The 22721-nt window shown below is 48.8% G+C and overlaps 1 protein-coding gene across 8 annotated transcripts in view; it reads right to left on the reverse strand.

The window, feature by feature from the left end:
* Positions 1-8852, reverse strand: part of TTLL1 (tubulin tyrosine ligase like 1) — a 28699-nt gene extending 19847 nt beyond the window's left edge. The window contains exons 1-5 of one of the 8 annotated variants that reach the window (XM_032492375.1): positions 8715-8852; positions 8294-8385; positions 5946-5977; positions 3451-3524; positions 1109-1225 (exon numbers count right to left, since the gene is read on the reverse strand). In XM_032492375.1, the coding sequence (XP_032348266.1) occupies positions 1109-1221 (113 nt within the window). In that variant the 5' untranslated portion in view covers positions 1222-1225; positions 3451-3524; positions 5946-5977; positions 8294-8385; positions 8715-8852. Of the gene's footprint in view, positions 1-1108; positions 1226-3403; positions 3525-5945; positions 5978-8293; positions 8386-8485; positions 8505-8714 lie in introns of those variants that run through there. The other 7 variants (XM_014553100.2, XM_014553101.2, XM_014553102.2 and 4 more) reach the window with 7 other exon arrangements.
* Positions 8853-22721: the final 13869 nt, after the last annotated feature.

Here is a 22721-nt window from a genome sequence, read left to right on the forward strand (position 1 = left end):
TGTCAAAGCAAAGCTGGGGTCACCCCTCCATCCACTGCTGGAGCTGGGGGCTGGGTACTGCCTACTCTGTGCCTGGGCCCTGCCACGCTCTGGAGAGGCTCAGATAAGCCAGGCAAGTTCCTCACTCTCCAGGGGTTCACAGTGACACCTAAAGAGGGGACAGGCGGGGAAACCACGAACCATGGCACCCGGTGTTTGCTGCCATGGCATCTGAATAAGCAGCCTGGGAGGCTGCGAGAGGCAGAGGTGGCTTCCAGGGCAGGTGCGCTGGTGCGCAAAGGACAGTGACGCACAGGCTGATGGGACGCCCACCACATGCCAGGCGCCCCAAGGGCTGTGCTTTACTGATTCACTGAAACCTCAAACAACCGTGTTTACAAAGAGACGCCAAGTCCTTTGCTAACGGCGACCCAGACAGCAGAGGAGGGGACAAGATAGGACTGAAGCCACGTATGGCTCTGGCTCCAGGGTCTGGACATCTAATCCTCAGATGCACTGTGTCTCCGAAGGGTGGGCTGATCAGGGGCAGAAAGCACACCGTGTACAAAGCTGTAAAAGTGAGACAGTCTCGGTAGGTCAGCAGGGAAAAAGGTGCAGCTGCCGCACTGGGGGTGCTGCGAGAGGGAACTGGGGAGAAGGGAAGTGCCGGAGGGAGACCGAGTACCATCTCTTCAGGCAGCGCAGGGAGAGGGAGTCTTGCAGGGCGGGGGAGGGATGCACAGGGTGAAGCCCCTGCAGATCATGATGTGCTCCCCATGTTCCCCTGCCCCCTCAAAGATTCAGTGCGATGCTCTGCACCCAGGAGCTGCAGAGGGTCGGGGATGAGTAACCCACTGACCGGAGGGGGTCGGGCGGGCTTGTTTCTCACCCAAATTCCCACAGTGTTAACACACTCAGCTGTGCTGAAATGTCCCTGGGCTTCTTCCCTAGGCTGACACCTGGGAGCATGGGACCCTCCACCACGTGTCCTGACCGAGGGCTCACAAAGAGCCTGGGGGTAACCAAGTGCAACAGGCGGGACCTTCACAGGTGAGACCTGCACTCTGCTGCCAGAAGTAACACCCACCAAGGGGCTTCGGACAACAAAGCCCTGCTTTTTTACACTCACCAGTAAAAATTCCAGTCCTCGTTTTCTGTCACTTGGACCCATCCTCTCTTCTCAAAGTTATTTATCAGCACCGACTTCTCGATGTCAGTGACCCATTTCACTTTTCCTGCCATAATCCTGGAAGAGATCAACCTTTCAGGGCCATGAAACTTCAAAGAACTGACTTCCCCTCATCCAAGGAATCCTTGACACGAGGCGAGCGGACGTCCCTCCCCACGCTCAATCTTCCCCTCGGTGGTGCTCAGCCAGGGCGGGTCACCCCCAAGGGACATCTGGCATTTTGTGTGTGGGGTGGGGGTGGGGGTGGGGGATGCCTCTGCTATCAAGTGAGCAGAGCCAGGGGATGCTCTCAATGCCCTCCAGGGCACAGGAGGCCAGCCCCCCGCCCCAAAGCACTCAGCCCAGTGTCAGCTGGGCCAAGACTGAGCATCCTGGTCAAGGGTGAGATAAAGGCGATAAACTGTGACTTGCATCTGGGAGCCGCACAGGAGAGGCACCGGGGCTGCGAGAGCCGGAGGCAGCTGGGAGCACCCACCCCGATCTGAGCACCCCAATCCCCTCAAGTGCTGCCCATCTCCCTGCTGCCTCCCCTGCCCTGCTCCAATTCACTCTCTTTAACTGTGGGTGAGCTTTAGGTGTTTCTCTGACCACATCACCCCACTGGTGAATAACCAACGTGGTTCCCACTGTACTTAAAATACAAAGACCCTCACCTGCTTTTCCAGGCATATCTTGTGCCACCTTCTCCCTCACCTGCTCTGTTCTTGCCACACTGGTCTTCTCTGCCTCAGGGCCTTGGCACATGCTGGGCGTCTCTGCCTATAGGACGCCCCCCTTCCTCTCTGCTTGGCTAAGCTACCTCCCACTTATCTGCCAGCATAAGTGAACATCACTTCCTCCACAAAGCCCGTCTGACTCTCCAGGTCAGGGACACAGCCCCTCAGCATCCTGTTCCTGCTCGAGGGCAGGAGCTGGCTTTCCTCGTCACTGCTTTGTGCCCGGGTGCAGCACCGTGCCTAGCATACAGCAGATGCTCGATTCAGGCAGAATGAGTGACTATGGTCCCAGGCCTGTCACCACTACCACGTGACTCTGAGCAAGTTACCAGACCTCTCAGGACCTGTTTCCTCCTTTGAAGTCTGGTTTTCAAACGACTCAAGCAGCCCAGGATTCCAGGCTCCCATCCCAGCTCTGACCGCAGAAGGGTGCCTTTGTTACGCTCCTGTGTACACCTTCGTGTGAAAACGGGGTTCCATGAAAAACCAGGCTTGAAAGCCAGGGGACCTGACGAGCCTCATGGGCCTTTTATGAAAGGAGGTACCTCCCCATGGAATTGTTATGGCATCACATGTGGGGCAACTAACAGGGTGGAAAGGGCATAGGACGTGGAGACGGGGCCGCCTGCTGAGGGGCGTGTATTTTCCGCCACCAGCCCACCTTACTTTATTGCCATCTGCAGATACTGTATTCTTTACAAATTGAAGGTTTGGAGCAACCCTGCATCAAGCAAGTCTACCAGTGCCATTTTTCCAACAGCATTTGCTCACTTCGTGTCTCCACATAACATTTTGGTTATTCTCATAACATTTCAAACTTTTTCAATATTATACACTTCTTGTGGGGATCTGTGATCAGGGATCTCTGATGTGACTACTATGACTCACTGAAGGCTCAGTTACCATTTTTTAGCCATAGTGTTTTTAAATTAAGGCACATACATTTTTTCTAGACAAGCTGCTATTGCACATATAGTGTAAAGATAACTTTTACATGCACTGGGAAACCAAAATTTTCATGTGATTTGCTTTATTGTGACATTTGCTTTGCTACAGTGGTCTGGACCTGAATCTACAGCATCTCTGAGGTCTGCCTGTATCTGACTTCAGCCTGCACAGCCCCGCATCCCTGAAAACTCCTGCTCGTACTCTGCCCCCTAGAGTCCAACTGCAGACACAGGATTTGGGTGAGAATTGCCTCCCTCAACCAAGCAATGTCCACACCACGACCACCGGAGCTGCACAATTCAAACACATGTCTTACTGGGCGACCTCACACCAGTCACTGACTCCCACCCGGAGACGACGCAGAAGTAAAAGCAGCAACAAAATAACAGAAGTAGTCCTTACACTAGCACTGTGCTTTAGTCACTAAATAGTCACAAAATGCTCCCAGCGGTATGATCCCAAACCCAGCAAGGCAGGTGGAGCAAATATTCTCATCCTCAGTTTACTGAGCAGGAAATGGAGCCTCTGAGAAGGGGAGGGCTCCTCCCGGCCCCCTGCTGCCTCTACTCACCGCGTGCACAAGTGGTCACCGAGGCAAACATCTCAGGCCAGACCTACCATAGGTACCACTGGAGCCAAGGGGAACGTCCAACTTCTCTTCAGTTTCACTGACTCTTGCCACGGGTTCTTACCTAAAATAAAATTAACACACAGAAGGAATGTACACAGCAGCACCAGGTCAAGAGATGCTCTAACAGTTTATAAATACAGCCGAGCAGTAACTAAACAGAGTATTCAGCAGACGGCATCTTTTGTTTAACAAGTGCTCACCAGAGCCTCCGGGTTCTTCTCTTGTTGTGATGAGCATTTCTGAATTACTTACTTCCTGGCTTCTGCTGACCTCTCTAAGCTGCCGGGCCACCCCTTCATTTCACGCACCCCTTGCTTCGGCTGAAAGCAGCCCCCGCTGCTGTCTGGTGCTCACTCTCCCTTGTGAACCTGTGTCCACGCTGTTCCCCGACCCAACACCTTTCTCTGCTGCTGTTCATCTGCGCACAGCACAGTTCAAAGGCCACCTCCCCCAGGAAGCCATTCTCACCACCTCCTCGGAGCCCTCCCCAGACCTCTCCTGCCATCGTTGTTCTGAATTTTGATTTATTTACTTACTTTATTTGGGGAAGGAGATAATTAGGTTTATTTACTTTCTTTATTTTTAGAGGAGGTACTGGGGATTGAACTCAGGACCTCTTGCATGCTAAGCACGCGCTTTACCACTGAGCTACACCCACCTCCCTTGCCATCTCTGTTGACACGGGGAACTTCTGACCTCGCATTTTAGTTCTGTGTACATTCCTTCCATAAATGCGTGAGGGTGGGGACTCTCTTAGTCACTGTTTCCTCCTCATCCCACTGCCTCCAGATTTAAGAGTGAGAATTTGCAGAAAAGGTCACAGTCCATTTGCCAACCCTATTATCTCCAGCCCACTGGCACATGAGAGACCAATAATGACTCCTCGTTGTGAGTCAGTGAACGGACAAGTCCTTAAGGGTCAGTCCTTTGAGCTTGTCTCTTCATTTCAACAGCTGCTTCCCTGGAAATGCTTGGGTTGAATTGTGTCCCCCAAAACATATGCTGAAGTCCTAACCCTGGTACTTGTAAACATGACCTTATTTGGAAGTAGGGTCTTTGCAGTTAAGATGAGGCCATTTGGTGGGGGGTGGTGACCCCAATCTGATGACATTGTTACGAGATGGAAGGTCAGACAGACATACACAGGCAGAGAATGCCACATGAGGACACAGGGACAGACAGACATAGAGGGAAGGTGACTATGTGAAGGAGGCAGAGATCAGAGTTACACTGCCACAAGCCAAGAAATGCCTGGGGCCACCGGAAACTGGAAGATGCAAGGAATCCTTCCCAGCATCTTCAGAGAGAACACAGCTCTGCCAACACCCTGATTTCAGACTGGTGGCCTCACTGAGCCGCCCAGTGGGCGGCACTTCAATACCACAGCCCTGGGAACCCAATACAAGACAGAACCACCCCAAACACTCGGGGAGAAAGAAGAATAAGAAATGCACGCCTACACAGTCTTACATATACATGTGGGGGACAGAGCACGGTAAAGTGCTGAGCAAAGACAAGATGGTCATTTACGGTTTTAAAAATAAAGGGAAAAATAACTAAGGCCACCTCCTTTAAAAGAACCCCTGTTCAGAAATGCACCAAAATCAGTGTGGAAATCAGCACTGAGAACTGATGAAGAGCAGTCTGGGGAGCCCCAGGAGGGACGGCGGCTTCCTCCACACCCGAGGCTTAGAGGCCAGTTCACTTCTAGCGCTGATGCGTCCGTGTCTGACAAGTTCTGGCAAGTTCTCTTGGGTCCTCAGCCTCCCCAGTGACAAAAACGGGAAAGTGACAGCTCCTTGGCGGCACCGCTGGGATTACCGCAAGGTCAGGCAGGCGTGGACCTGGCTCGGAGCAGGTCCTCCAAACAGTTAACTGGATTTGACATGAGCACACCAGGCAGAAAGAGCCGCACCCTGAAGCTGCCCCGACTGGGCTCCGCACGCTCCTTGGTCCAGCCCCTCCTCACAGGGGCCTGAGCTCCACCCCGCCCTCGCGGAGTAAGTGATTACGTATGTACACCACCACGGAAACAATGGCTACACTTATTAAGCACCGGGACGAGTCAGGCTCAGGGCTGGGCGGTCTGTGCGAATTCCTCTCTACTGTGAACATCCTTATGGCCCACAGGGTGCTGGAAGGCAGGTATCTCCCCACCTATAGACAGGAACGTGGGGCTCAGAGAGCAAGAGGCAGAGCAGGGACGGCAACCTCACAACCCACACCCTCTCCTCCCACACGTGCGCGCACATCAGTTTACCCCTCTCCTCCCACACGTGTGTGCACATCAGTTCCCGTGTCCCCCATGTCGATCCCCCAGCACCCAGCCAGGGCCAGGCACAGCAAGGGGGCTCAGAAGTCATCTGCAGGACAGGCAAAGGAACCAGCTGGCCAATCCCCACAGTACAGAAGCCGGGGCTGACGCCTCCCGAATCCTAGGAAATACTAAGCCTTTTCCTTAGAACAGCAAATAGATAAATACCTGATGTCAGATTGTTTTCTTGTGACTTCCTCCTAAAACAGGAAGAAAAAAAAACTGGAGTTAACGGTACTGTGTAAGGAACGTGAGACGTAATCTCTCTGCTGGTTCACACGAATTGATGCCTCAGAATTTTAAGCCTCTCCGCCGGCTACTTCAAAACTGAGCGTCATGAAAACCTAACCAGGAAAAAGAGAGTGATGTGCTGGTCCTTATGCTGATCACAGCTCAAAACTGCAGTGGGCTGTCACCACGTGAGGTATGTCAGCCTCGGAAAGCCATCCTGAAACCAGACAATTGTTGGTTATTTTTAGAACACAATGTGGGGCCTACTCCTGGGGCAAGTGGGCACAACCTTTGCAAGCTTGAGAGCAGGTTCCCACTGGGACATCCCTGGGCGTCCAGGCCACCCACGGTCTAGATTCTCATCCACCCAGTCAGCACTGACAGCCACTCTGTGCCAGGTGGGGGACCGGAGACAGAAAGCTGCCTGGGTCAAGGCGCTCCTAGACAGTCCTGACCAGGGGAGGCAAGAGACGCACTGAGCAAGCAGCAGCCCTGGTGGCAAAGTGCTTTAACAGCCCAACAAAATCCAACTGCGGTCCTGAGGAGGAAGTGACTATTAATTCAGTCCAGCAGCAAATCATGCCAGCTCCATCCTCAGATTCCAGATCCCTCTGAGTCCCTCTCAGCGTCCCTGCAGTCTCGACCAGTTTCCTTGACTCCAACCTCAACCCACTGCAACCTCACCCCAGCAGCAGAACCATCATTTTACACACACAGAGCAAATCATGTCACTCTGCTCATAAGCCTGCAGTGGCCTCCCACAGCACTCAGAACAAAGCTAGCAGCTTGCCCGTGACCTACAAGGCTGGCCCTGCATGACCTGGGCCCCCCATGCCTCTCAGGCCTTGTCTCCCAGCACCCTTTCCACATGCCTTCCCTCTCCAGCCCCTTGTCTCTTTCAGGTTCTCACACCCACCAAGCTGCATCCTGTCTTAAGGCTTTGCTCTTCCCCCACATCTGGCCCTTTCTCAAAGGTCAATTCCTCAGAGTGGCTTTCTCAATCTCAATCTCCATCCTCCCCATTTACCACTTTCCTTCTCTGTGGCACTCAGGTTGCACACAACTGTTTAGTCCACTGCCAACTCAAAGCATGGTCTGCAATCCTGCAGCACTGGCATCATGACCTGGAGCTTGCTGGAAACACAAATTCTCCAGCTCCCCCAACCCCCCCTCCACCACACACAGTGATGTATGCAATCAGACTCCTTGGGAATATGTGTCTTAACAAGCTCTCAGGTGATTCTTACACATGCTCAAGTTTGAAAAAGAACCAGTCCAGTTCCTTGGGGACCGTATGTCTTCGACACAGATATGTCACATCACGAGGGCAGGAATGCTGTTCCGCCTTATCTCCTGATGAGTCCCTGCACCCAGGACAGTGTCTAGGAATAGCAGGCACTCAATCAATATTTGATGAATGAACAAAGATAAAGACATAAATTTCCTCCACATACACAATTAAACATGTGCTGTTTGTACCAAGCAGTGAAGCAGGGACAGCCCAGCTCAACAGGGGCTGTCAGTCCTGCAGGGGAGAGAACCTGGAGACAGTCACCCACAAACACTTCCACAGCTCTACCCAGGCAAGAAGTAGGAGGCCGGGAGTTTAGCTGATTTCCGCTGAGCAAGGGAACATCTCAGGAAATCTCTGTGTCTACGACCCCATGAGGACAGAACTTTGCCAAGAGGCCCTTCACTTCCTGGAGTTATGACTACCCCTAGACAAAAGCCAGGATAACGGCTCAGGAGAAACAGCAAGCAGGGAGAAGAACTTACACTCGTTGGAGTCATTTTACTCTTCTGGGTCCAGCCATTGAGAAACGGGAGCCCTCTCTGACCCCATGCCCCCTACCCTAGACACTGATCACTACCAGTTTCAATAAAGTCCCAGCTAGGCCAGAATCCTAGGACACTTGGATTCTTTTCCAGCTAGTCTTTTTTGAAAAGGAAAAAAGAGACATCTTTAAATGACAGTGTAAATGACAATCCCACAGTGTCCCAGTGCATTCTGTCCCAGCTGTATTGCCTCTGTCCATCTCCTCACCCCTCTGGGTGACAGTGCCCTGAATCCAGGGCAGAGCCAATCTTTTTGTACTGCCACAGCCCAAATATGCTCATTAAATGTTTCCTGGACAAAGAACCACTTTACAAAACTCACACAGCTTACAAGGATAAGAAACTTTTACTTCTAGAATGAGTCCTCTGTCATGCCCCAGCTACCCTATCGGGTGGTTGACTACCCACCCCTCGCCCCACAACGATGGGGAAACAAGGAAGAGAAATACCTAGGTCCAGTCCCCAAAAGAGAGGCGGGCAAGGAGGTAAACATTTATCTCTTGTCTCCTGTCCAGAGCTCTAGCCACAGGTACACCGCGCCCTGCAAGATGCCAAGAGAAACAATACAGATGGCAAGTGAATGAAAAAGCTTAGGAACAATGAAATTCTGGGATAACCAATAATAAAAAGCATGCAGTTACAAGGATCGGGCTGCACAAGTTATGTCATAGGAACTGAAGAGGAAGAGGGGCACAGTAGTCAGCGCAGGCTTCCTGGGGGACGCTGATACCGGGAGCAGCATCTAAACCGCACGGTCGTGGCCGCGAGGACCGGCACCCACAATCGCTCGCGCATGCGCACTCGCCCACCCACGCACTGCCACACCCTCGGTCCTGGGAGACGGCGGCGGCCTCGACGGCGGGACCTCACCTGTGCGCGCAGAGCGCGGCGGAGCGCCCAGGAGCGCGGAGCACTGCGGCCCCACGCCGCGCCCCGACCCCGCCTCCAGCCCCACTGCGGCGCTTGCAAACAGGACAGCGTCCTCTATCCCGCGGACCGGCCCGCCGCCCGCCGGGCTCTACTTCCGGGGCGGCACCCTGGCAACCGAAGACGCGGCAGCCGGCGCCACGACTGCTTCCGGGGTCAGACATTCCCGGCTTGTCGCTACTCCCCCAGCTTGGTGGTCCGCCAGCCTCAGGGCTGAGATCCCACGAGGAGCCAGCCGTCCACCCTCTGTGGCCTCGCACCTTCAGGGCCCAGAAATGAGGTTGAGAGGGGTCGGGGCGCGGGATCGAGCCTGATAGTGGGAGGTAGGGCGGGACGGTGGCTGGGGCCCTGGCTTCAGTCCGCTGCTCAGCTTCAGTGTCTGTAAAACTGGGACTGTTGGTCGCACCTGCCTCGCAGCGTTTGTTGTAAGGATAACATACTAAGGTGGGCTCAGTAAGTAGTAATCAGTAAATGGTCTACTCAAAGGTCACCTCATTTGTGAAGTGTTCCCTGAGCGTGGGACAGGTATAGTTAGTTCCTCAAACTAGAATTTTTAAACCCCTTCTCTTAGGAAGAGGCAGCCTGGCCTAGTGAGAAATTTAAAACTCAAACCAGACCTAGATTGAATCCTTGCTCCAAATCCACTAGCCATGTGGCTTTTGGCAGGTCCTGTCAATTCTTTGAGCCTCAGTTTCTTGTCTGTAAATGGAGACAACAGCACCTACGTTGAAGGATTGTTTGTTGGGAAGATAATTAAAAAAAAAAAAAGGCACTTCGATATAGCACGCACTACTTGCTCAAATACTTGTTGAATGAATAACATACTCAAAAAAGAGCATGTAACCCAGACATCTGTCAGCCGTGGAAGTGCACTTAGAGGCAGCAGGAAAGAGGAGAAACAGAATTTATATCCCTGTTCTGTTACATTCTAGCGGTTTGGGCTCAGGCAAATCTTAGCTTCTTGATTACAGTTTCTTCATGGAGAAATGGAATAATGATCTCCATCTCTCAAAGGTGAAAAAGAGTGTAAATTCGTAGGTGAATAGCACGTAGGAAGGTGTTTAACATGTTTTACCCTGTCCTTCTGAGTGCTGAGTACATGCCATTCCAAAGGGCATCACCAGCAGCCAAAATACCAGAAGGCTTGGGTACAGACAGTGGGAGGAGACCAACATCACAAGAGCAAATTGGGAAAAAAGGAAAAGTTCTGGCCAAAGTGAAGGGTTAACTGGGAGCCAGGTAGTCCCAGGAGAAAGACAGGAAACTAAGAATCTCAATGCTAATCTAATTATGTAAATCTAGTTGAGAAGTCTTCAAAGGTTTTCCATTGCCATCAAGATAACACCCAGTTTCCTTAATATGTTTTTAGTTTTAATGTAGTTAAAATCTGTTAACCTTTTTCCCATACAGTATCTTGATTTCCTCTTGGGCCTAGGAAGATCCATCCTCACAAGTTGTAGAAACATAACTTATAAGAGGCCAAAAATACAATCAACTAAGTTAAATGATAAACTGAAAATATGTCCATCATCTGACAAAGCATTAGTTAACATCCATAATATACAAAGAGTTTGTACTAATCAATAAGAAAAAAATACAAAAATTGTCAGAAGAGATGGAACTACAAATTCTGGAACAGAAGGATAAAGAAAATGGTAAATATAAAATGTGAAAAGATGTCTAAGTCACTAAAAATTAATGATATTAAAGTGTTTAATGAAGTTTTTTTTGCTAACTAAATTGGCAAAAATTTTAAATATGATTACAACTAATGTTAGAAAAAAAATGGGAAAAAAGGCCCTCTCAGCCACTACCTGTAGAATATTAGTGAATATTCGTGTAGCTTTGGGAAGGCTGGCAATTTGTCAGTATTCATCAGAATCTTAATATATATTTAATTATGTGCTCTTTGATCTAGAAATTCCAATTTTAGGAATTTATTCCATTAGATATACTCTAGAAGGTAAATAAAGATATGTGTATGAGAACATTTAAAACAGTATTATTTCTAATAATTAAAAATTGGAAAAAATATGAATTTTTTTAGCAGAAGTGTGATTGGCTAAATTAAAAGTTCATCAATTTAATGAAACAGTATTTACCTATTCAAAGGGATAAAGTGGACCTACATATGCTGACCTGGAAACATATACATGATTTCTTAAATGAAAACTGAAAATTACACAACTTTGTATAGTGTGATTTTTTCATTTATATGTATTAAATATAATTTAAGAAGCATAAAAAAGTCTGAAAAATATACACAATTATCATTAAGAGCCATTCTCTTTAGAAGTTGGAATAGAAGGTACTTCTTCTTTTTACAGCCTATATTTTTTATTGTCTGAAATTTTTAGTAGTACAGAAACATTTTGTAATTTTTAAAAGCTTTAATAGAATAAAGTAAAAAAACAAACTGTTTAAAATTTTGAATTGATGAGCTGAACATATGTATACCTTTTTCACACCCCAAAAGTCTCACTGAAAAATCAGAAGAAATAGAAAATGCAATAGAAGATTAACCCATCCAGGAATGTAAATACCAAAAGCATCCAAATAAAGGAATTTCTCTAAAAGTTTGTTTTAAGATCATCTGTTTCTAAATCATGCCTTTATGGTCACTGAGGATCCATTTGCCATCGTGGGTGACCACTGGTGCTTGTAATCCACCAGGCAGGCAAGAGGGATTGCTCATGTGTGGCAGTCCCATCTTCCTTCCATGGGTACACGGACACAGTACAGTGGGAGATAATCACCTGGTGATGTCACAGCACAAGTTATGGCCGATCCCAGTTTATACGTCTGAATGTTCCGTTAACAATTGTATAAGTGCTGAATTTCATTTGTGCAAATATATATCAGTTGTTAAATTCTCTTCAAAGACATGACTCCTTTTTGGTGTTATTTAAACTACAGAAGTCATCTTAATCCAGTTTCCAGATTCGGTTTTCTGCGTAAGTGCTCATCCGCTAGAAATCTGTGACATAGTTGGAAGACTAGGAGAAATACTCCCAACAAACAAAACGGAGAGGAATTCCTGGAAAATGAGATAAGAATGGATGAATGGGGCAACCTCAATAAAAATGAGGACACATACTCCCCACTAAGCAAAAGAGAGAGGTTCCCAAAAAAGTGAGTTTTCTGAACAAAGCCCTGGAATTACCCTGAGATAAGAAGCAGTGATGTGGACAGTTGGCCAGAAAATTAAGAAAGGTAATCACTGGTCAGTGTCCTTAGAGAGCAGATAACCCTCCAACATTTAGGCTAAAGCCGTGTGTCGGTCTATTTTTGCTGTTCAAACAAAAACACCAGAGACAGGGGGGCCTTTTTTTTTTCTTTTTTAGTTTTATTAGGTAGAATTATTACAGTCTGACTGCATGTGTACATTATATGAGACTCGGTGCCTTCTAAACAACACATTTATTTCTCGCAGTTCTGGCGCCAGCAGATTCCTTGCCTGGTGAGGGCTTGCTTCCTGATTCATGATCATCTTGCTGAGTCCCCGAATGGCAGAAGGGCTGAGGGAGCTCTCTGGGGTCTCATAGAGGCACTGATCCCATTCATGAGGGCTCCACCTCATGACCTCATCACCCCCAAAGGCCCCTACCTCCTAACACCATCACACTGGGAATTAGGATTTCAGCACAGGAATGGAGTGGGGGGTGCAGGGGAACATGAACATTCAATTCAGTCCATTGTACTTGGAGAATAGTTTGTAAAAGAGAGAGTTCAGACACTCAGCTAAAACATTAGAGACCAACAACACTCAAGAAAGGCACAAAATTCAGCAAAAGGAAAACAGAACCAAGGAAACAATCAACACAGTTAATACACTCACTCAGGAGTCAGCAAATTAGTGGCCAAGCCCAGCCCACTACCTGCTCCAGAAAGCTAAGAATGCTTTTTATTTGTGACCATTTGCAACTGATTTGATGATAGGCAACACACTCACTTTGAACCCCAGTTAAGTGAAATTTATCTCCCCTCCTCCCGCCTAGAGAAATCCATTCTTCTCTTTAGTAGATTCGTATTCCAAAAAAAATTATACTCATTTGTTATTCTATTTTTATTTCATCAATAAAAAAGTTGTGAAAACGTGTGGATCTTGTACGTGGCAGAGCCTGGATTTGAATCTAGGAAGTGTATTTGTTCACATTACTGCCTCCCTGAAAAATAAAGTGCTGCCTTCTGGAGAGACGGGTGTACTTTCTAGGCGATGCTCAGAACTTTGCTTGCAGACATTCCTGAAACCTCTCCAAGGCCGGGGCAGCGCTTTGAGTCCATCATCACTTACGTTTAGCACCATCTAGTGGAGCCGGCACTAATCTGAAGCCAGACTGGCCAAGTTCACACCCCACTGCTGCCACTGCCCCTCCATGTCTTTAACCCCAGAAGGTGAATGAGAACAGATCACAGAAGATGTGCTTACTGCTGGCTCACTGTTTCCCAGACGAGACTTCCCTGCAATGGCTGGCTTCTGAGGCCGGTTCCTGGGGGCCAGATTCTGCCAAGGGAGACTTGAAGGGCCCCACCTTGGGATGATCTGGCCCAGCCCCTTCCCAGCCTCTGCTGTCTGGGGCTCTCTCCTTCCTTGGCAGGTGGCCCCACTGCTCCGCAGCTCCCAGGGAGCAGTGCTGTCATCCTGTGGCCCTGACACCCTTCTCCGCCCCCAACATGGCACATCCTTCACCCAGCTCTTCCCTAACAAGGCTGATGACAAAGTCTGTCCAGGCATCTTTTTTACAAAGAAACACGAGCCTCGCTTTGGCTGAGGGCGAGAACCAGCTACATAATCTGTGGGGCTCAGTGCAAAATGAAAATGAAGTTACCCTTGTTCAAAAATGATTAGAAATTTCAACACAACAACAGCAGCATTAACCAAGTGCGGGACCAATCTGCATTCATACTCTCCTCTCCTCACGATTACTGGCTTTGATATCATATTTACATCTGATTGTTTTGTGTATCCTTTAACCGCTTATTGTGGACACAGGTGATTTTATTACTTTCGTCCTATAACTTTCCTCCTAGTTTGTGTGTGTGTGATTTCCTACCTTTACCGTATGTTGTCCTGGGGAGCCTTTCCATTTCATAAGTTTCTTGTTTCTAGTTGCAGCCTTTTCTTTTCTACCTCGAGAAGTCCCTTTAGTATTTGTTGTTAAAGCTGGTTTGGTGGTGCTGAATTCTTTCAGCTTTTGCTTATCTGTAAAGCTTTGGGTTTCTCCATCAAACCTGAACGAGAGCCCTGCTGGTTATTAGAATTCCTGGTTGTAGCTTTTCCCCTTTCGTCACTTTAATTATATCGTGCCAGTCCCTTCTGGCCTGCAGAGTTTCTGCTGAAAAATCAGCTGATAACCTTATGGGAGCTCCCTTGTATGTTGTTTGTTGCTTTTCTCTTGTTGCTTTTAATCCTTTCTCCTTATCTTTAATTTTTGTTACTTTGACTACTATGTGCCTTGGTGTGTTCCTCTTATGGGACTCTCTGCGCTTCCTGGACTTGGGTGACAATTTCCCTTCCCAAGTTAGAGAAGTTGTCTTCTATTATCTCTTCAAATATTTTCTCAGGTCCTTTCTCTCTCTCCCTTCTCTTTCTGGAGCCTCTATAATGCAAATACTAGTGAGCTTCATGTTGTCCCAGAGGTCTCCAACTGTCCTCATTTCTTTTCATTCTTTTTCCTTTTTTCTCTTCTGCAGTAGTGATTTCCACTACTCTGTCTTCTTGCTCACTGATCTGTTCTTCTGCCTCATTTAGTTTATTCTTGGTTCCTTCTAGTGTATTGTTCACTTCAGTAATTTTGTTCTTCCACTCTGTTTGGTTGTTCTTTAAATTTTCTAACTCTTTGCTAAAAACTTCTAACTTCTCGCTCTGTGCATCCATTCTCCTCCCAAGTTCTCTGATCATCTTCACGATCATCACTCTGAACTCTTTCTTGGGTAGATTGCCTGTCTCCTCATCATTTAGTTCTTCTTGTGGGATTCTACTTTGTTCCTTTGCCTGGAACATATTCCTCTGCCACCTCATTTTTGTCTAAAATTCTATTTCTATTTTTGTGTATGTGGTAGGTTAGTTACGTTTCTTGACCTTGGAGAAGTGGCCCTCTGTAGGTGACCTGCTATGGGTCCCAGTACTGCCCTCTTCTCTTGTCACCCAGGGGCCGGGGGCCAGCAGGTCCCAGGGTAGAGTCTGGCCTGCATTTGTGGACTCGTTCCATAGGCTGTAGGATTGTTTTCTTGCTTCTGGTATCTACTCCTTAGTGGGTGAGGCTGGACTAAAGTCTTTTGCAGGTTTCCTGGCAGGAGGAGCCGGTGCCTGCTTACTGGCCCTCTGGTGGGCAGGGTCATATCTAGGGGCGTGTCTAGAGGCAGCTGTGGGCTCTGGAAGTCTTTAGGCAGCCTGTCTGCTAATGGGTGGGGCTGTGTTCCCACCTGGTTAGTTGTCTGGCCTGAGGCCTCCCCGCACTGAAGCCCACAGAGGCAGCGCAGGGACTGAACCAGCTCTTTCTGCTCTGAAGACGCTGCCCTGGATTTCTACACTAGAACTTTCTCATTAGGGTCCAAAGTGTGCTTGGATGTTAATTCTCCAGCCTCAGATTGTGCCATGTTGTGGAAGAACTGGGAGACCTCCTTTATGATAAAATGACAAATAGGGCAATATCTTGGTGCTACTGACCAAAGCAAGATGTCAGCCTCCAGGAAAGTTCATGCAAATGATTGCTCCCCAAAGTCAGTCCATCTGCCACCAGCTTTTATGTCCCCAGGGTGAGCCACAGCCACCTCCCACCTCCCCAGGAGACCTTCTAAAACCCAGCAGGCAAATATGGCCCAAGTTCCTATGAAGCCACTGCTTCCAGCCTCGGTCCCGGTTGCGCATGAGATTTTGCGTGTGTACTTTAAGAGTGAAGTCTCTGTTCCACCCAGTCCTGTGGAGCTCTTGCGATTAAGCCCCACTGGCCTTCAAAGCCATACATGCTGGGGGCTCCTCCTCCTGATGCTGGAGCCCCAGGCTGGGAGCCTGATGTGGGGCTCAGAGCTCTCACTCCTGTGGGTGAAGCTCTGCAGTGTAATTATTGTCCAGCTTATGGGCAGCCCGCCTAGGGGGTATGGGCCCCATCATATCACCAGTGCACCTCTCCTACTGTCCTGCTGTGGTTCCCTCTTTATGCCTGCAGTTGAAGATCTTTTTTTGTAGGTTCCAGTCTTTTTTATTAACAGTTGTCCAGCAGTCAGTTGTGGTTTTGTTGAGCTCATGAGAAGAGGTAGGCTCAGGGTCCTACTACTCCACCATCCTGACTGGAAATCTGTTTTCTGTTTCCAGGAATCTGACCACTCCAGGTGCCCGAGGTAAGTGAAATCATTCAGAATTTCTCTCTTTGGGACTGGCTTAGTTCACTCAGTATCATGTCCTCAAGTTCCATCCCTGCTGTAGCACATGTCAGAACGTTTATCCTTTTTAAGACTGGATGATAGTCCATTGTATGTGTGTACAGTTTTGTTTATTCATTTATCAGTCAATGGACATTTGTTCCCACCTTTTGGCTATTGTGAATAATGTCACTCTGAACATGGGTGTTCAAATACCTGTTCAAGAGCCTGCTTTCAATTCTTCTGGATACATGCCCAGGAAGGGGATTGCTGGAGCCTATGATAATTCTGTTTCATTTTTTGCAGGGTTGCCATACTGTTTTCCACAGTAGCTACACCATTTTTTTTTTTTTTAGCTTTGAGACGTTTTATTTTAAAAAGCTGGCAGTCATATACATAAATGAATAAGAACTAAAAATTCATCGTACATTTACTTCATTTCTTAGCATTACCTCATAGTAAGTCTTTAGTGTTATTGATCTTGGCTGCCATATAAGGAGATTCTTCCTTGACTGGGTGATTTACAAGCATAATTCATCGATGAGCATCTCTTGTTTTTCCTTTATTGGCAGTAGGGCTGACAGCTAGTATTTTTTGAAAAATTTGTTGTTTAAGGGGCTAGATATGTGATAACTTTTATTTTAATTTTATTTACTTGTTTAATGGACTGGACCCCAAGACCTCATGCACGCTAAGCAGGCACTCTACCACTGAGCTATACCCACCTCCTGGCTTACACCCATTTCGGGTTCAAGCTCACCTCTGGGATAGCCAGCCCTGAAGGCAGACTTTGTTAGACTTCATTTTGGTTTTTTTTGGTGGGGGAGGTAATTAGGTTTATCTATTATTTTTATTTTAATGGAGGTACTGGGGATTGGACCCAGGACCTCGTGCATGCTAGGCAGGCATGCCACAGCTGAGCTATACCCCCCCCCCATTGGTAGACTTTAAAAAGCTTGCTTTACCTGAGGCTCCATATGCTTCATGGCTTGTAAAGCATAAAACGATCTGCAAATCCTGCAACAGCAATGGTCAGTCCAACTGCTACTCCCTGGCCTCCACCAGGAGTCAGGCTCATTCCAGCCCGGAGACCACAGCCACCAGCTCTACACTCCACTGCCCTGGCTGCAGCATTTTATGTTCCCACCAGCAGGGCCCAGGGGTTCCAGTTCCTCTGCATCCCCACCAATCCATACTTCCTGCCATAAAAATTGTTGTTTAATAGCAGGGGTCCTAGTGGGTATATCCCCACTTTTAAAATATGGCATCTGAGGCTTGAAAGCTGTCAATAACTTGACACAGTCTACAAAGCCCATTAATATTATCAATCCCGCTGTGACTGGCACTGAATGGCCTGCCTGACTCACGCCGCCACCAAGAAGGCCGGCTTGCCATTGTCAAGGTTCCAGCCAGGACCATTCAAGGATTTTGACGGTGCCCCAATCCAGTTCCTTGAAGCCATGACGGACCCCAGCACTGCCCAATGTGTCTACAGAGCCCAGCACCAGCCCACCACCCTGCTTGGGCCCTGCCCTGCTGGTACACAGACCGATGCTCCACCCTCAGAGCCTCCAGCATCCTCAAGGCCACCCTCAGGAGGTGTGTGAAACAGGAAGACCCAAGGGCCTGGAATGAGAAACCGGGTCCTAACTCAGGCACACCCCTTCACCTGCCTGGCCTCAGTTTCCTCTTCTGTAAAGTGGACCTGCAGTTCTTAGCCCATCGGGTTGTTGTGAGGATGAAACGGGCAGGTGATGGGAAAAATACACTCATCTGTGAAACAGATGTCTACCGAGGGCCCAGTGTCAGGGTGCAGGTGGGTGAAAGCGTGCACGGCCTCCCCTCTCACGGTTTCCAGGCCAGGTCTTCCTCCCCCAGAGCGGAGGTGTGGACAGCAGCGGCCGCCGACAGCGTGGCCAGCCGTCTTGCTGAGCGCGGGCCGAGTGAGCGGCTGGGACTGCTGTTATTGTTTTGAGAAAATCTGCTATTGTGCTGATAAACTCAGCTGTCAGAAGGGATGTTATTTCTGGGTGAAAGGAGATTCTGCAGGACGGGGGCTCCTTCCTGCCGGCACCCACGGGGCCTCGTCCCTCCTGCCAGACCTGACTTGAGCGATAACCTGGGGCTGTGAGCCTGCCCCTGGCAGGGGACAGTGGTGGCCATCGCTGCAGGATGTCCACAGCCTGCCGCCCAGGGTCTCCACAATGCTTCAGGGGCAGATATCACCTGCTCCCTGACCCTGGATTCCTGGAATTGTGTGACCGAGTGGAGGCCTGTTCTCCATCCCCCTGACAGGTTACATGAGATTAGGTTATTTCGGTCACACGGGCCATTTAGATTTTTGGCCTGAGCGCGTGTCTATTAAATTGTCGTGGCTCTGGCTGGTTAAGCCTCTTAATCTGCTCTGAAATGCACCGGTTCTGTTTTCAATTGTGATACTACTCTTGTCACCAGCACCACGGGCTTCTCTCATTCTACCCCGGGCTCAGCCTGCCAAGTACCACTGGCAGCTGTAAATCTGGGTCCTGATTAAAATCCTCACTCTTGGCTATTTCCAGTCTGAGTCATTGTGCTTTGTTTTATTTAATTTTAATTTATAGTATTGAGTTTTAAATTTACATACCTCAAAGTGCGTAAATCTTAAGCATTCAGCTCAAGGTATACTTACCTGTGTCTTTAGCCTTGCAACCACCGTCCACATCACCCCCTGGGAAGTTCCCTCCTGCCCCTTCCCAGCCAACACCCACCCCTCCTCTACCACACAGATTAGTTTTGCCTGGCCTTGAACTTCATACAGACGGAATCATACAGTATGTCCTCTCTGGTATCTGGCCTCTTTCACTCACCATAATGTCTACCAAAAAGTTACTGTTGTATGGCTAGAAACATAATACATGTTCATTGCAAAAGCTACAAATGATGTACAAGAGAAAGAAAAGACCACTTAATAACATCCACACCTGTTCACCACTCCTGACCTTCTACTGTGTACTTCACAGAACTTTAAAGACAAATGAAAAATACTCTTCAAGGTAAATCAGTTCACATTATACTTACTCCATACCTGTTTACCTCACTTACCACAGCCCAGGTACAGATGTGTTTCCGTGTTAGCGTGTGTGGACCCACCTCAGACTTTCAACGGCTGTGTGGTATAGTGCTGTTTATCCCCTGCTGATGGATGCATAGGTTTTCCCTGTATTCGATTTTGTCATTTAGACAACAGGATTCATAAGAGCCGAAAACTTCTGTCTGTCTGCTGTGGTCTCCCCAGCAGTTTAATTATGTTTGCAGGAAAATTCCTGAAACTGGAATTGTTGGCTCCCAAAGGAATGCACATTCTTAAGTTTTTTTGTTCTAGATTCCAGAAGGATTCTTTTATTCGTATGTTCATTCTGCCAGTTTCTATTGAACATCTGCTCTGTGCCAGGCACTGTGTCCTTGTGGAACCCATACACCCCCCTCCACCCCGTACAGAGAGGGCCCAAGGCTGCTTTCCCATTGCCCACCCTCACTCAGTTATCATGATCTTTTAAAACATTCCCTACTGGGTGAAAAAGGGGCATCTCATCAATGTTTTCAATCACATTTCTGTAATCACTCCTGTAATTACCTCATTGTATTTGTGTTTCAGCCATTTGTACTTTATTGCTGTCTTCAACACATATTTTTTGAAAAGCCCAGTATATGTTAGGCATTGTTCTAGGTTCTGTGACTATAGCAGCAATAAAAGGGGGAAAAGATAGGCAAAGATGCCTGCCCTTGTGGAGCTTATATGCCAGTTGGGGGAGACAGATGATACATAAAATTACAATGTAAATATAGAGTGTGTGAGAGGTAATACATGCAGGGGAGAGTAATAAAAATACTCCAGGGAGCCAAGGATTTCAGTGGTAAATGGGATTGCCAGGAAGGCCTTGCAGGGAAGACGAAATCTGAGCTAAGAGTTAAGAAGAAGAGAGGACAAACTTGCAGTATCTAATGGAAGAGCAATCCAGGCCAAGGAAACAGCAGGTGTAAAGGCCCTGAGGCAGCCATGAACCTGTGTTTGAGGACTAGCTAGGAGGCCGGTGTGGCTGGAATGGAGTGAGCAATGAGGACAGTAATGGAAAATGAGGCCAAAAAAAAGGTAAAATTGGGCTGGATTAGGTAAGGTCTTGAGCACTTTGGCTTTTACTCTGTGTAAGACAGAGAGCCCAGGGGGATTTGAACAATGGAGGAACACGATCTGAGTCTCATTTGAATCTCATCACTCAGGCTGCTGTGTTGAGTATGGACCACAGAGGGGCAGGAATGGAAGCAGGAAAACCAGTGAGAGGACTACTGCAAGAATCCAGGCTGGAGATCTCCTGGAAACAGTCAGATGCTGAACGTGTTCTACAGATAATGCCGACAGCATTTGTTAGTGAATCAGATGTGGGGTATATGAGTTTTCCATCACTGCGTGACAAACTGTGGCAAAATCTAGTGGTTTAAAACAACAGTAAACATGTATTATCTCTCACAGTTGAAGTGAGTCAGGAATTCAGGAACAGCTCAGCTGGGTGGTTTTGGCTCAGGGTCTTCATGAGGCTGCAGTCAACTCATGGGCCAGGGCTGTAGTCATCTGAAGGCCTGACTGGGGCTGGAGGACCCACTTCCTGGAGGGCTCACGCACCTGGTGCTGGCTGGTGGCAGGAGGCCTCAGTTCCTCCCCACGAGGGTCTCTCCACACCATTGAGTGTCCTCATGTGGGCAGCTGGCCTCCCCCAGAGTGAGTGATCCAAGAGGGAAGAGCCAGACAAGAGCTATCCTTTCAGCATCTGGCTTTGGAAATTCCGGTTCAGCCATGTTACAGTCCTTAGAAGCGAGTCCCCATGCCTGGCCTGCGCTGCAGGGGTGGAGCACAAGAGAGAGAGAGAGAGAGAGGGGTCAGAGACAACAGCAAGGTCTTTGGCTGGAGCACCTGGAAACACAGAGCTGCCGTCAGCTCAGACAGGACGCCTGTGGAGATGCACGTTGGGGCGGAGGTGAGTTTCACTGGCTGCATTTTCCTGAAGTGCCTCTTACACATCAGATGCGGAGACGGAGGCGCTTCCTTGAAGTCTGTTGGTTGCCCACTTCTGTTCTTTATTTGCTTTCCTGGGGGCCTTAGCCATCTGTTTTTAGACCCCTTTGTCCCAGCTCATGGTGGGGCTCTGCTGTCACACAGCCTGGATCCAGACCCTGTAGCTAGGAGCCCCCATGGCTACAGGTGGTCACGTGGCCCTGCCTTGTCCTGTGTAGAGTCAGCCCACGCCTGCCCGGCAGCAAGTCTAAGCAGGGCTGGCCTGACCCGGGTCTCTGAACCCAGTGCCCAGAGGAAACTCCACACCGTGATCCCCTACAAGCATCTCTCAGCAGGTGTGTACGGAGTGCCGACTACCTGAGCTGTGAACAAGCCGAGTCCACCTTAGTCCCAGTGCAGGGCGGGCAGTCAGACAATAGACAAGTAAACAGATTAATAAATATGAGACAGCTGAAGGTGCTGCGGAGGAAGATAAAGCAAGCGAGGGAAGAAGGGAAGCAGCAGCCCCACCAAGCACGGGGTGACCGGACAGTGACGACGCGTGACTTGGGGGTTGCCCCCCCACTTCCCAGTAAGTGAGGGACACCGAAGCTCCGATGCCTTAGGCCTGGGAAGGGAAGCCCCCACCTCTCCTCCCTCAGCATCCACGCCTCTCTACCCCGCAGCTCAGCTGGCCTGAGCCTCAGTCTCCTTGCCTGTAAAATGGGGACGTAAGACGGTTCCCAGAGGCTTCACCACAGCTCTGTCCACAGAGGACCTCACTGACCGGGGAGTACGGTGAGTACAGGCTGGATGTGCAGAACACAGAGTGAAGGGGGTGGAGCTGCAGGGGAAGGGGCAGCCTGGGCACTTCCACCAGTTGGATGGAGGCTGGGATGGCCCCATTTAGGCACTCCCAGAGACTGCAGGCATCATTTCCCCTCCAGTGCCTCTCCACATGGTTGCCAGATTCCAGTTCCCAAAGATCTAGTCCCTCTCCCGCTCAGAAGCCTTCCATGGCTCCCAGGTACTCACAGGACAATAGGGCCAAACCCGCCTTTCTGTCCCAGTTGAAATCCAGCCCCTTCTCCAGGGTGCCCCCAAATACCTCCTCCTCCAGGCAGCCTTACATGCCTGCATCCTCTCTAGGTCCCCAGCTCTTATTTTCCCTCCCCTGGGGCCCAGAGCTTTCTGTCTGAGAACCACCGCATACTCTGTCCTGGTTTTGTCTCACCTGGAGCTAGGCATTTGCTTTTCTCTCTGACTCAGCTCCGGCCTGAGACAAGACCAGACATATTTTTCTTCCTTTTCTTTTTTTAAAAAAGGTGACGTATTTCCGATATTAACAGAAATTAATACACATCGGTAAAATACAGAGAAACATGAGGCAGAACATGGGACCACCAATCCTCCTTATGCCTGGAGGTGACCACATTCCCATTTTGCCATGCCATGTTTCCTCCCGGACTTCTCCATATGGATTTTTTTTTCAATGTGGGATTGTACTAGACACATTGATTTGTAAAGTGTGTTATTTCATATAATAGATGACGCATCTCCGA

Source organism: Camelus ferus, chromosome 12 (genome assembly GCF_009834535.1).
Source record: "Camelus ferus isolate YT-003-E chromosome 12, BCGSAC_Cfer_1.0, whole genome shotgun sequence".
Classification (NCBI taxonomy): Eukaryota; Metazoa; Chordata; class Mammalia; order Artiodactyla; family Camelidae; genus Camelus; species Camelus ferus.